General features: G+C 41.7%; 1 protein-coding gene across 9 annotated transcripts in view; it reads right to left on the bottom strand.

Moving 5' to 3' along the window:
• Positions 1-12679, bottom strand: part of arsg (arylsulfatase G) — a 269510-nt gene that overhangs the window by 120687 nt on the left and 136144 nt on the right. For 6 of the 9 annotated variants that reach the window (XM_072242600.1, XM_072242597.1, XM_072242599.1 and 3 more), the window contains 2 exons: positions 11001-11295; positions 5648-5835 (listed from right to left, as the gene is read on the bottom strand). In XM_072242600.1, coding sequence (XP_072098701.1) covers positions 5648-5835; positions 11001-11221 — 409 coding nt within the window. In that variant the 5' untranslated portion in view covers positions 11222-11295. Of the gene's footprint in view, positions 1-5647; positions 5836-11000; positions 11296-12679 lie in introns of those variants that run through there. The other 3 variants (XR_011883078.1, XM_072242603.1, XM_072242604.1) reach the window with 2 other exon arrangements.

Raw genomic sequence — 12679 nt, 5'->3', positions numbered from 1 at the left:
TGGTTTACTGTGCAGTGAAGCTACAAAATGGCACCTGATAGATCCATTCAGTGGCCACTCTGCATATGGATCTGGACACATGAGATACACCACGATGTCATCTAGTTCTACTCTCTTTTGAGGCTTAGAATGACTTCCTAGCTCTTTTGAATGGTGCAAATATTTTGTGTTCTCTTCTTTACAGATTTTCTGTGCAATGTCAATAAAGTTTAGAGTCCATGCCTACGATGTACATTATCTTGCTGGCTAGATGAATTTCATCACCTACCAAAGCAACGTTACATCTCCTCTTTAAATAAAGCTGGCTGTTTTAAATTATTGCTGCCTAATTTTGAGAGCTGTACGATAGATACTAACAATATTGACCTACTGTAATGCAGGAGTGTTATTATTGATCGTTCATGTAAGTTAATATATAGCATAACATTGCCCAAACCCAAATGTGGGTTACTGCCACATTGCAAACTCTGCGCCTTTTTCTGTAGGCAGTCAATTTAAACTAAGTTATACTGTTAATAATCTTGTTAAGAATGGAGTAAATTTAAAGTGCTACTCATTTAGCACTAATGAAATGGCTCGGGAATAAAGCCGAACTGCACCTTCACATATCATTCTGAAACACAGCCAGATTTAATGTGAAACACATTGTCATTTCTTTACTCCCAGAAGGCTAGTACTGAAAATTTAGGGAAATTAAACAAAAGCTGAATTAAAAATCAACATTGCTGTAGATTTTAGAAAAAATATATGGTAAATATGAAATCACATCTAGCTAGCTGCTGTAATGTATACATCATTAAGAATTGCAAGGTGGCTAACACGAGAGGGCACAGTTTTAAGGTGCTTGGAAGTAGGTACAGAGAGGATGTCAGAGGTAAGTTTTATTACGCAGAGAGTTGTGAGTGCGTGGAACGGGCGATGGTGGTGGAGGTGGATAAAATAGGGTCTTTTAAGAGACTCCTGGATAGGTACACGGAGCTTAGAAAAACAGAGGGCTATGGGTAACCCTAGGTAATTTCTAAAGTAAGTACATGTTCAGCACAGCATTGTGGGCCGAATGGCCTGTATTGTGCTGTAGGTTTTCTATGTTTCTATGACATGCAATGCTACTTTACAAGATACATCGTATTACAGGGCTTATTATGGTGACATGTACAGTTGCCTAAGCAAAGAAAATTGTTGGCACTGGAAGTCAACCTATCTTTCCCCTCTCACCTGGACTCATCTATCACCTACCAGCTCAAGCGCTTTCCACTCCCCCATCACCCTTTTATTCCATTTTAATGAAGGGTCTCCATCTAAAATGTTGACTGTTCATTTCTCTCCATTGTTGTTGCTTGACCTGATGAGTCCCTCCTGTATTTTTTTTTGTGTGTTGCTCCAGATGTGGTGCCAGGGTTCGGGGATGTCTCTGGGTGCACAACATCCTGGTACGAGAGGGCAAGCAACCAGAAGTCGTAATACATGTTGGTACCAATGACACAGGCAGGAAGAGGGATGAGGTCCTGAAGTGTGAGTTTCGGGAACTAGGCAGAAGGCTGAAGAACAGGACCTCAAGGATGGCATTCTCAGGATTGCTGCCAGTGCTACGTGATAGTGATGGTAAGAATTGGAGGAGATGGCAGTTGAATGCATGGCTGAGGAGTTGGTACAGGGGGCAGGGTTTTAGATTTTTGGATCATTAGGATCTCTTCTGGGAAAGGTGGGACCTGTACAGATTGGATGGGTTGCACCTGAGCTCGAGGGGGAGCAATATCCCTGCAGGTAGGTTTGCTAGCATGGTTCGGGTGGGCTTAAACTAATTTGCAAGGGGGATGGGACCTGGAGCGATAGAGCAGTGGAAGAAGTGCATGGAGTAAAGCCAGATCTAACATATAAAGAGGCTTTGAGGAAAGAGAAGCAGAATAAAGGGTGTAAAGGTAGTAAGGTAGAAGGGCTAAAGTGCATGTACTTCAATGCATCAGGAACAAAGGTGATGAACTGAGAGCTTGGATACATACATGGAATTATGATGTAGTGACCATTACAGAGACTTGGCTGGTACCAGGGCAGGAATGGATTCTCAATATTCCTGGATTTCAGTGCTTTAAAAGGGATAGAGAGAGGGGTAAAGGGGAAGGAGGGGTGGCATTACTGGTCAGGGATACTATTACAGCTACAGAAAGGGTGGGTAATGTAGCAGGATCCTCTTTTGAGTCAGTATGGGTGGAAGTCAGGAACAGGAAGGGAGCAGTTACTCTATTGGGAGTATTCTATAGGCCCCCTGGTAGCAGCAGAGATACCAAGGAGCAGATTTGGGAGGCAGATTCCGGAAAGGTGCAAAAATAACAGGGTTGTTATCATGGGTGACTTTAACTTCCCTAATATTGATTGGCACCTGATTAGTTCCAATGGTTTAGACAGGGCAGAGTTTGTTAAGTGTGTCCAGCACGGACTCCTGTCACAGTATGTTGACAGGCCGACCAGGGGGAATGACATACTAGAACTAGTATTAGGTAACGAATGGGGTCAGGTCACAGATCTCTCAATGGGTGAGCATCTGGGGGACAGTGACCACCGCTCCCTGGCATTTAGCATTATCATGGAAAAGGACAGAGTCAGAGAGGACAGCAAAATTTTTAATTGGGGAAGGGCAAATTATGAGGCTATAAGACTAGAACTTGCGGGTGTGAATTGGGATGATATTTTTGCAGGGAAATGTACTATGGACATGTGGTCGATGTTTAGGGATCTCTTGCAGGATGTTAGGGATAAAATTGTTCCGGTGAGGGAGATAAAGAATGGTAGGGTGAAGGAACCATGGGTGACAAGTGAGGTGGAAAATCTAGTCAGGTGGAAGAAGGCAGCATACATGAGGTTTAGGAAGCAAGGATCAGATGGGTCTATTGAGGAATATAGGGTAGCAAGAAAGGAGCTTAAGAAGGGGGCATGAGAAGGCCCTGGTGAGTAGGGTAAAGGAAAACCCCAAGGCATTCTTCAATTATGTGAAGAACAAAAGGATGACAAGAGTGAAGGTAGGACTGATTAGAGATAAAGGTGGGAAGATGTGCCTGGAGGCTGTGGAAGTGAGCGAGGTCCTCAATGAATACTTCTCTTCAGTATTCACCAATGAGAGGGAACTTGATGATGGTGAGGACAATATGAGTGAGGTTGATGTTCTGGAGCATGTTGATATTAAGGGAGAGGAGGTGTTGGAGTTGTTAAAATACATTAAGAAGGATAAGTCCCCGGGGCCTGACGGAATATTCCCCAGGCTGCTCCACAAGGCGAGGGAAGAGATTGCTGAGCCTCTGGCTAGGATCTTTATGTCCTCATTGTCCACGGGAATGGTACCGGAGGATTGGAGGGAGGCGAATGTTGTCCCCTTGTTCAAAAAAGGTAGTAGGGATAGTCTGGGAGACCAGTGAGCCTTACGTCTGTGGTGGGAAAGCTGTTGGAAAAGATTCTTAGAGATAGGATCTATGGGTATTTAGAGAATCAGGGTCTGATCAGGGACAGTCAGCATGGCTTTGTGAAGGGCAGATCGTGTCTAACAAGCCTGATAGAGTTCTTTGAGGAGGTGACCAGGCATATAGATGAGGATAGTGCAGTGGATGTGATCTATATGGATTTTAGTAAGGCATTTGACAAGGTTCCACATGGTAGGCTTATTCAGAAAGTTAGAAGGCATGAGACCCAGGGAAGTTTGGTCAGGTGGATTCAGAATTGGCTTGCCTGCAGAAAGCAGAGGGTGGTGGTGGAGGGAGTACATTTAGATTGGAGGGTTGTGACAAGTGCTGTCCCATAAGGATCGGTTCTGGGACCTCTACTTTTCGTGATTTTTATTAACAACCTGGATGTGGGGGTAGAAGGGTGGGTTGGCAAGTTTGCAGACAACACAAAGGTTGGTAGTGTTGTAGATAGTGTAGGGGATTGTCAAGGATTACAGAGAGTCATTGATAGGATACAGAAGTGGGCTGAGAAGTGGCAGATGGAGTTCAACCCAGAGAAGTGTGAGGCGGTACACTTTGGAATGACAAGCTCCAAGGCAGAGTACAAAGTAAATGGCAGGATACTTGGTAGTGTGGAGGAGCAGAGGGATCTGGGGGTACATGTCCACAGATCCCTGAAATTTGCCTCACAGGTAGATAGGGTAGTTAAGAAAGCTTATGGGGTGTTAGCTTTCATAAGTCAAGGGATAGAGTTTAAGAGTCGTGAGGTAATGATGCAGCTCTATAAAACTCTGGTTAGGCCACACTTGGAGTACTGTGTCCAATTCTGGCCACCTCACTATAGGACGGATGTGGAAGCATTGGAAAGGGTACAGAAGAGATTTACCAGGATGCTGCCTGGTTTAGAGAGTATGCATTATTATCAGAGATTAAGGGAGCTAGGGCTTTTACTCTTTGGAGAGAAGGAGGATGAGAGGAGACATGATAGAGGTATACAAAATATTAAGAGGAATAGGTAGAGTGGACAGCCAGCGCCCCTTCCCCAGGGCACCACTGCTCAGTACAAGAGGACATGGCTTTAAGGTAAGGGGTGGGAAGTTCAAGGGGATATTAGAGGAAGGTTTTTTACTCAGAGAGTGGTTGGTGCGTGGAATGCACTGCCTGAGTCAGTGGTGGAGGCAGATACACTAGTGAAATTTAAGAGACTACTAGACAGGTATATGGAGGAATTTAAGGTGGGGGGGTTATATGGGAGGCAGGGTTTAAGAGTCGGCACAACATTGTGGGCTGAAGGGCCTGTACTGTGCTGTACTGTTCTATGTTCTAGAACAGAACATATGAACAAATGTTCCTCTGCACTCTTTCTTGCATCTAATATTAGTAATTAATCATTTGCATTCCCTGGGAAAGGAAGATGTGGATAAGATTGTTAATTCTGAGGAGTGGAAATTAGTTAACAATGTGATTGCCTGTTGTTAAAGCCATCATATCAACTCTAAAGCCCTCAAACATTGAACTAAAAGTAATTTTTAATACATGAAACATAAATGCAGCAAGCCAACTATTTCCTTACTTAGTTTTGTATTTAAGAGCCTTGAAAGGCTAGGACACTCCTTGGAGCGTAGGAGAATGAGGGGTGAACTTATAGCGGTGTATAAAATGTTGAGGGCCATAGATAGGGTCAACGTACAGGGTTGGGGAATTACGAATTAGAGGGAATAGCTTCAAGGTGAACAATTTAATAGGAACCTGAGGGGCAACTTCTTTATAAAAAGGATGGTATGCATGTGGATGAGCTGCCAGAGGAAGTGTTTGAGTCAGGTAAAATAACAAAAGTTAAAATTTAGAACAGGGATTCCAACCTTTCTCTTGCCATTGACCTATACTATTAACCGAGGGGTACGTGGACCCAGGCTGGGAACCCCTGGTTTAGAAGGATATGGGTCAAATGCTGACAAATGGGACTAGCTGGTTGGCAATGGACCAGCTGGGGCTGAGGGAGCTACTTCTATGCTGCATGACTCTGACTGACTGTTACACATGTAACATCTTAAAACAAAATCAGGGCAACATCCCAAGCCTATGGTGAAAATTGTATCCTTTATCTGGAGTGAACATTTCGTTTGTGCTGACTGTGGGCAAAGTCTTACACCTTTCAGTGAATTCACTCACAAAAAGTAGCAGGATTGCAGAAACAAGAATAAAACTATAAATACCAATGAGTGCTGTGGAATAGTTGGCTTCCTTTAGAACATCTGCCAATGTAGTTTCATTTAGTGGTAAGCCGGCAACTGAGGTTACAGCAAAATTATGGGTAACACCATTCCGTAAGCCCAAGCGTCCCGTCAGCAGCGAAGCCCGAGATGGGGAGCAAGTGGATGCAGCAGCATGAAAGTCCTCAAATCTGGAATAAAAAACAAGAAGCAAAGTTGGAATATTATTACAAACATCATATCATATGGCAAGCGAAAACCTTTTCCGTGTTAATAGCTGGTCGTTTCTTTATAGGAATGGAAAAGAACAGTCACATATAAGGTAGGAAAATTGCTACTTCCGTTACTTTCCATTTAAAGAAGTGGTGATTTTACTTGTTTTCCAGGGCTGTAACCGCTGTGGTGTGAGATTTTCATTTATGCTTCAACTGCTCAGCTCAACTTCTATCTTGTACAAAACATGGGAGCGTGGTTCAGAGACAAGATTAATTTTATTTGTTGCAGGGAATAGTCTAACCACATCTTAGTGCTTTTTTCACTGCTCGTCACAAGTCTTTGTGGTCCCTGAAAGCCCTTGCAAAATACTGCTCTCTTGTAGTCGTAAATACAAGAGATTTTGCAGATGTTGCCTATTCAAACCAACACACACAAAATGCTGGAGGAACTGAGCAGGTCAGGCAGCATCCATGGAGGGAAATAAACAGTCAATGTTTCACACAGAGACCCTTCATCAAGGACTGGAAAGAAAAGGCGAAGGAGCTAGCTTTCCACTTATTATTGTGACTGAACTGCAAAGAGAGGTGAGTCAGTTCAGAATCCGTCAACTTCTGTAGGAACGCAACCAGCAGTTATCACTTGTCATTTGAGATCTCAGCTACTGGCTCCAGGGTAAAACACAATCAGAAGGAATATGAGAGATTCATGTATTGTTCGCTAATCCAATTATAACCGTGGTAGGATTAAAGTTGTTTTAAAGTCAGGCATTGTTCTTGCATTCAGCTGGATGTGAACACACACTGGTTTCATTTATGTCTTAGTCACCAGTTAGGTAGTGGAGTGGAGATACCTCTCGATCAAAGGAGGATTAAGGCATGCCTTCCCTCCATTAGCCTGCAGGCGACCCTTGGGCAAGCTGTAGCATCTGCTTAGCATCCACTGCCCCACCCCCGACCAGGGTCACATAAAGCCATGGGAGCAGGTGGTGCACATCACAAGTCATGGTTATGCAACCATTGACACCAGGCAGACAATCTCTGAAGAGTACTGATAATGGTTGGGGGGGTCACCCTTCTTGTAAAGACACTGCCCAGAAGAAGGCAACGTCAAACCACTCCTGTAGGAAAATTTTCCAAGAACAATCATGAACATGGATAGGGAAAAGAGTAAGAAAGACAGTGTGAAGGGGGTCTTCCCCGCAGGCAGATTAAAGACAGGTGGAAGACAATGATAGCCCATGTCATACAACACAGCACATAATGATGATGATTGCCAGTAAGTCACTTGCAATGGGTCCTTTTCTTGGTCTTGCTTTTCACCTCTGATCCCTTCTCATATGTATAGTTAAAACTGTACAGCAGTGCAACTGGTCCCTCCACCCACCATGTCCACACTGATCTCTTCATTAAGGTTTGGATGGACATGGTGGGTGGAGGGATCTCATCTTACTGTATTAGGTCCCTATCCTTCTATGCCCTGCCTAGATGACTGCCCAAGTGTCTCTTAAACACAATTATTGGATTTTTATCCACCACTTCCTCTGGCATCCTTCCTATGGTGCTGTTTGTAAAGTTGCAACATTACTTCCCAATCTTAATATTCTATGCTCAGCCTATGAAGGCAGGTGTGCCATATGCATTCTTTGTTGCCTTAAGAAGTTAACATCTATTACCAAAGATCACTGCCATTTGGGCAACCCTATCTTTTTTCAGTCACCATTAGGCAAGAGGTATAGAGGTCTGAAGTCCTACACACCAAGTTCAAGACAATCTACTTCTCTTCAACCATTCAATCTTTGAACCAACCTGCACAACCCTAATCATGACCTCAGTACGGCACTTTGCACTAAAATGGATTTTGTTTCTGTCCTTTTCCCAAGCCTGCACCACATTGTTTAAAATCTTGATTTGATAAATAACCCAAATATCCATCTCATTACTATTTCTACCTCTGTAAATTTGACCTGACCTGCCCTGTTCCTGCCTCCACTCATTTGCTGTTAAAAAACTCATTTACACTTTTCTGTAGACTTAGTAACACTACAATTTGGCTATTCAACCTTGTGCTATTCTCAATAAACACTACTGCTTATGTCCTAGTTCACCATGGAATCTCGTTCAACCACAATTCTTATGCTCATTGATCTACAGTGGCTTCCAATTAGTTTACACTTTCAACTATCACCTTCGATTTCATGGAATCTCATTCAACCATAATTCTTATGCTCATTGATCTACAGTGGCTTCCAATTAATTTACACTTTCAACTATCACCTTCCATTTCAAAGTATTCAATTTATCAATTATCCATAATCTTTTTGATGATACAACAATCAAGGCTTTCTGCATTCCAGCTCTGAGCAATCTTGATTTTAATCACATCAATGGTCGTTATACTTTCTTCTAGTATTCCCTCCCATATACTCTCTGCATTCCTTTCTTCCTATCAGATGTTCTTTAAAACACAGCACTTTGACTATTTGTTATCTATTCCAACATATCACCTTATGGCTTGCTGTCAAAGACTGCCCAATAAAGTACAGTGACGTGACTTGGGAAATGAGTAATTGAAACTATCCCACCTGATTCCATCTGTCCATCATCTCCTCCCCCACCTGGCTTCACCTATCACCTATGAGCTTCTGTCTCATCGACCCTCCCTCACCTGGTTCCATCTATCTATCATCCATGTCCCATCCGGTTCCACTCATCACCTATTAGCCTTTATCCCACCCACATACTGCCACATATTCACAGTCTTTCCTGTTCCTTCTCAGTCCCAATGCAGCCTTTTGACCCAAAATGCCAACTTATACCTTTCTGCCTCCAAAGGTTCTATTTGACTAGTTGAGTTCTACCAGTGTTCTGCTTTTTTCTTACTGAAAACTTGGGAGTGTTTCATTATTTAATGGAGGCTGCATGAATTACTATGCATACTTTGTGAGGAGAAGGTAGAGGATACAAACGAGGTGATGTATGCAGTGACCAGATCCAGCAACAAAAAGAATTTGTCGGATTTTTTTCTGTCTGGCCATTCAACTAGAACACAATTAAGATGACTGCAGATAGAAATACTGCATTGTTGGAAGAGGCTGGTGAGTTGTTGAAAGGCATCATTAATATAAGTAGTCATATCAATTTTCAACAGTATAAGTCGAAAAAAAGTACCTTGTAGGTCAGAAGTGTAAGCGATGGGAACAGGAGCTAATATTGATCCTGGATCAATCGAATTTGCCTAATTAACACTGAGAGCAAGGGTCCCCATAAGATAGCCTGATATGGAATATGCAATGGAATTCCCCACCAAATCAAAGTTCAAAGTAAATTTATTATCAAAACATATAAATGTCACTCACTATATACTAGCCTGAGATTCATTTTCTTGTGGGCATTTCACAGTAACTACAAAAATAAACAGAATCAGTGAAAATACACACAAGTACAGGCAAACAACCAATGTGCAAAGTAAAACAAACTGCAAGTACAAAAAAAGAAATAAAATAATAATAATAATAAATAAGTAAGCAATAAATATCGAGAACATGAGTTGTAGAGTCTTTAAAAGTGAGTCCATAGGCTGTGAAATCATTTCAGTGTTGGGGTGAATGTAGTTAACCCTCTGGTTGAGGGATAATAACTGATCCAAATAAGAAGAGGCAAAGCAGAATGAAGAGCAGCAGCTGCTCAATGCACCCGAGAGCCTGCTGATTGTCTCAGCTTGAGATCTCTTGCCTTTATTATCTATTCAACTATTTCTGTGCTGATTTTCCTCTGGAAGGGAAGCCGTTTTCACTTAAACATCACAATTTGTCAACATTTTTGAGAAAGGGAAATTATTACGGAGTCAGATATGTTTAGAAGCTGATTAGAGAAACTTCATACAACATAAGAGTCACAGAGCACTATAGCACAGAAATAGGCAATTTTACACATTGGTTGTTTGTACTCTAGAATTATGCAGAATGAAAAATTATCGTGACAGTTGGAGGCCCTATTGTTGGATAGATTTCTCTTCCCAAACCTTTTCAAACAATTCATCCCTAACCTTGTTCGTTAAGTCAGTATTGAGTATATTCACTGGTGATTATGGAATTCAAAATTCATGAGAAAAAGCAATCCATAACTGCATGTAGCATGACCTAGATGCTATCAAGACATGTGCAACCATCAGATCATGATCACCTTGCCTTTACTGCAAAACATATGCTGAACAGTTTCTTTCCATGATCCGCAAGGCACAAGTCCACTATGTTATGCAATACCCCCCAGCTTAAGTGCAATGTCAACATTGCTTTCTCTACGACAATCAGGAGAAAACAGGTCACTCGATCACCCCTTTATAAGTTCATGTGGTACACTGAACCCATAGCATCTACAAAGTGCAATGCATTCATGTACTGCAACAACACCTTCTAAACCCAAGAGTATGACCATCAGGAAAGACCAGATAGCAGGTGCACTGAAAGATGACCATTATTCCAGATTGCACCCCCAATTCACACAACTCCCTAACCTGGAAAATATTATTGTTCATTCATCGTCACTATGTCTAAATCCTGAAATTCTTACACAACAACATTGTGGGAGAACCCTAGGTTTGTCAGCATAGTACATCAGGTATTAATTGTAGGCATACTTGCTGTAGGTGAAAATTGTTCTTGTGAGACCACAAATTGGGTAGTGCCTACTGTTGACTGACAATTTGGCAGGGTATAGCAAGGGTAATGCTTGTTCATTATCCTAACATTACTATACCTTGCCAAAAGCCTCATTACTTGTTGAGCTAGATTGGATCTCTGTGAATCTCAGAAGTTATCACTGGGATAATTATTCTGAAGTAGGTTTCAAATAATTCTGAGGACAGCAATGAGCTATCAGCGCTACTCTTTGATTGCAAAATCCTGGGCCATCATCATTGGGTAATTCATGAATATTACTTGTCCACAGCCACCCAATTTGAGACCATTGTGAATCTCAATACTATTGGAAAATTCATCTGAGAAATACAGTGTCTTATGTTAAATTTTCCACTAAACTTGAGGCATCCTTCAGAATATGGGATTATTGACGACCCTAATTCTCCCTCTTCCCATTGTCCTCTCATCTCTCTTAGCACTTACTCCCTCTCCCTTCCATCATACCTCATCCCATCCTTAGCCATCTTATCCAGATTTGGTGTTTCTTTAGTAAATGGCCAGTTTGCACCAAGATCTCCCCATCCAATATCATCAGCCAAGATGATAACGAAGTTTGGCTTTCCCAAATGGCTGTCATCTTGAGCTTCATCGATGTCAATGTTGCAATAAAATAATCCACTGATGAGTGCTGCCGTGATGATGATCAGCAAGTAGAAAACTTCCATTTCCTTAGGTCAAAGATCTTTTCCTGATATTGCCAAGGCTTCACAACCATCAGATCACGATCATCTTGTTTTTACTGCAAAACAAGAATTCTCATGTTAAATTTCACAGTAGCCAATCACGTTTGTTTAAACATGATGAGTGTTTCAGCATTGGGAGCTCATTCAGTGCACTGTGTTAATGCTGGGCCAAAACTGAAGCTATCTAACCATTAAGAATGGCTAGTAAAGCCACTTGAAACAATGACAGGTTCAATGCCGACTTCAGGTGCTATTTACATGGAGCTTGCATGCTCTCTCTGTGATCACATAAGTTTTCTCCCATATCCCAAACACCTGCAGGTTAGTAGATTACTTTGCTACTGTAAATTCTTCCCAGCATTTAGGTGGGGTTGTTGATGACAAGGTGAGGAGAGCACAATTGGAATTAATTAGGAGCAACACATACAAGATTCTGGGGGAAGTCAGCACATCAGGCAGCCTCTATGGAGTGGAATAAACAGCCGACATTTCAGCTGCGACCCTTCATCAGGACGGTCCTCCCATAATAAGGATTAGTGTTAGTGCTTGGCCAATGGCTGGTGTGGACTTAGTGGGCCAAGTGACACATTTCTGTGCTTTTTCAATGACTCTGAAGACCTACTCCCCAGTTACTTTCAGAGGCTGGCATCTCAAAGTCTCTTCATGCTAAACTGACATGAACATAAAAACAATATTATGATATGTTGAGGATGACATGGCAAACTGGAGGGCATGTCAAATTAACAGGATGAAAGCAGACACTAAGAGAATATAGCTAAGGAATTTATAGATATATGTCAAATGCACTTCCTGGAGATAACCATAGTCATATGTTGAAGACAAAAGAACTTGAAATACAATTGATAGTATAATACATTTTAGATAGTGAAATTGTGAAATGGATTTGGGGAATTCAGTTCTTTTTCAGAAAATAGATCACCATTTTTAACTCACCGAAGTACATTTGTCACATATCAGTTTACTCCCTGTCTCTGCCCTTCAGCAAATTGGTTTCATTCTGATAAATTGCATGCCTCCTAAATTAGTTTCCACTGTCCATTTTGATAAGATATGTAAAATAAAAGGTTGTCGTGCATAATTTCAGAACATAGCACAAATTATACCCATCTACTGGTTTGTTATTTTTCTGTTACCCTCTCTCTTTATTATCAGAAAATAGAAAACATTACTCTGCTTCCAATATCTTTCTAGGATTGCAGCAATTCTCTTACTTCCAGTTTAAGATGGCAATGGCGCTGGTGAATCTCAGGGATTTCTGGCTGGAGGCCACATCACTCTTTTTATGGTAAATGTTCATCACAATCAATAGCTTGTAATTTCCCTTTGGACTTAGAGGCAACTCGTTGCAGCAGAACTGAGGCGAGGCATTACCAAAGAGCAAGGAAGACCCAAAACTCAATTAATTTATGCATTAAGCCA

Source organism: Mobula birostris, chromosome 24 (assembly GCF_030028105.1).
Source record: "Mobula birostris isolate sMobBir1 chromosome 24, sMobBir1.hap1, whole genome shotgun sequence".
Classification (NCBI taxonomy): Eukaryota; Metazoa; Chordata; class Chondrichthyes; order Myliobatiformes; family Myliobatidae; genus Mobula; species Mobula birostris.
This window is presented reverse-complemented; position numbering and strand designations above follow the sequence as displayed.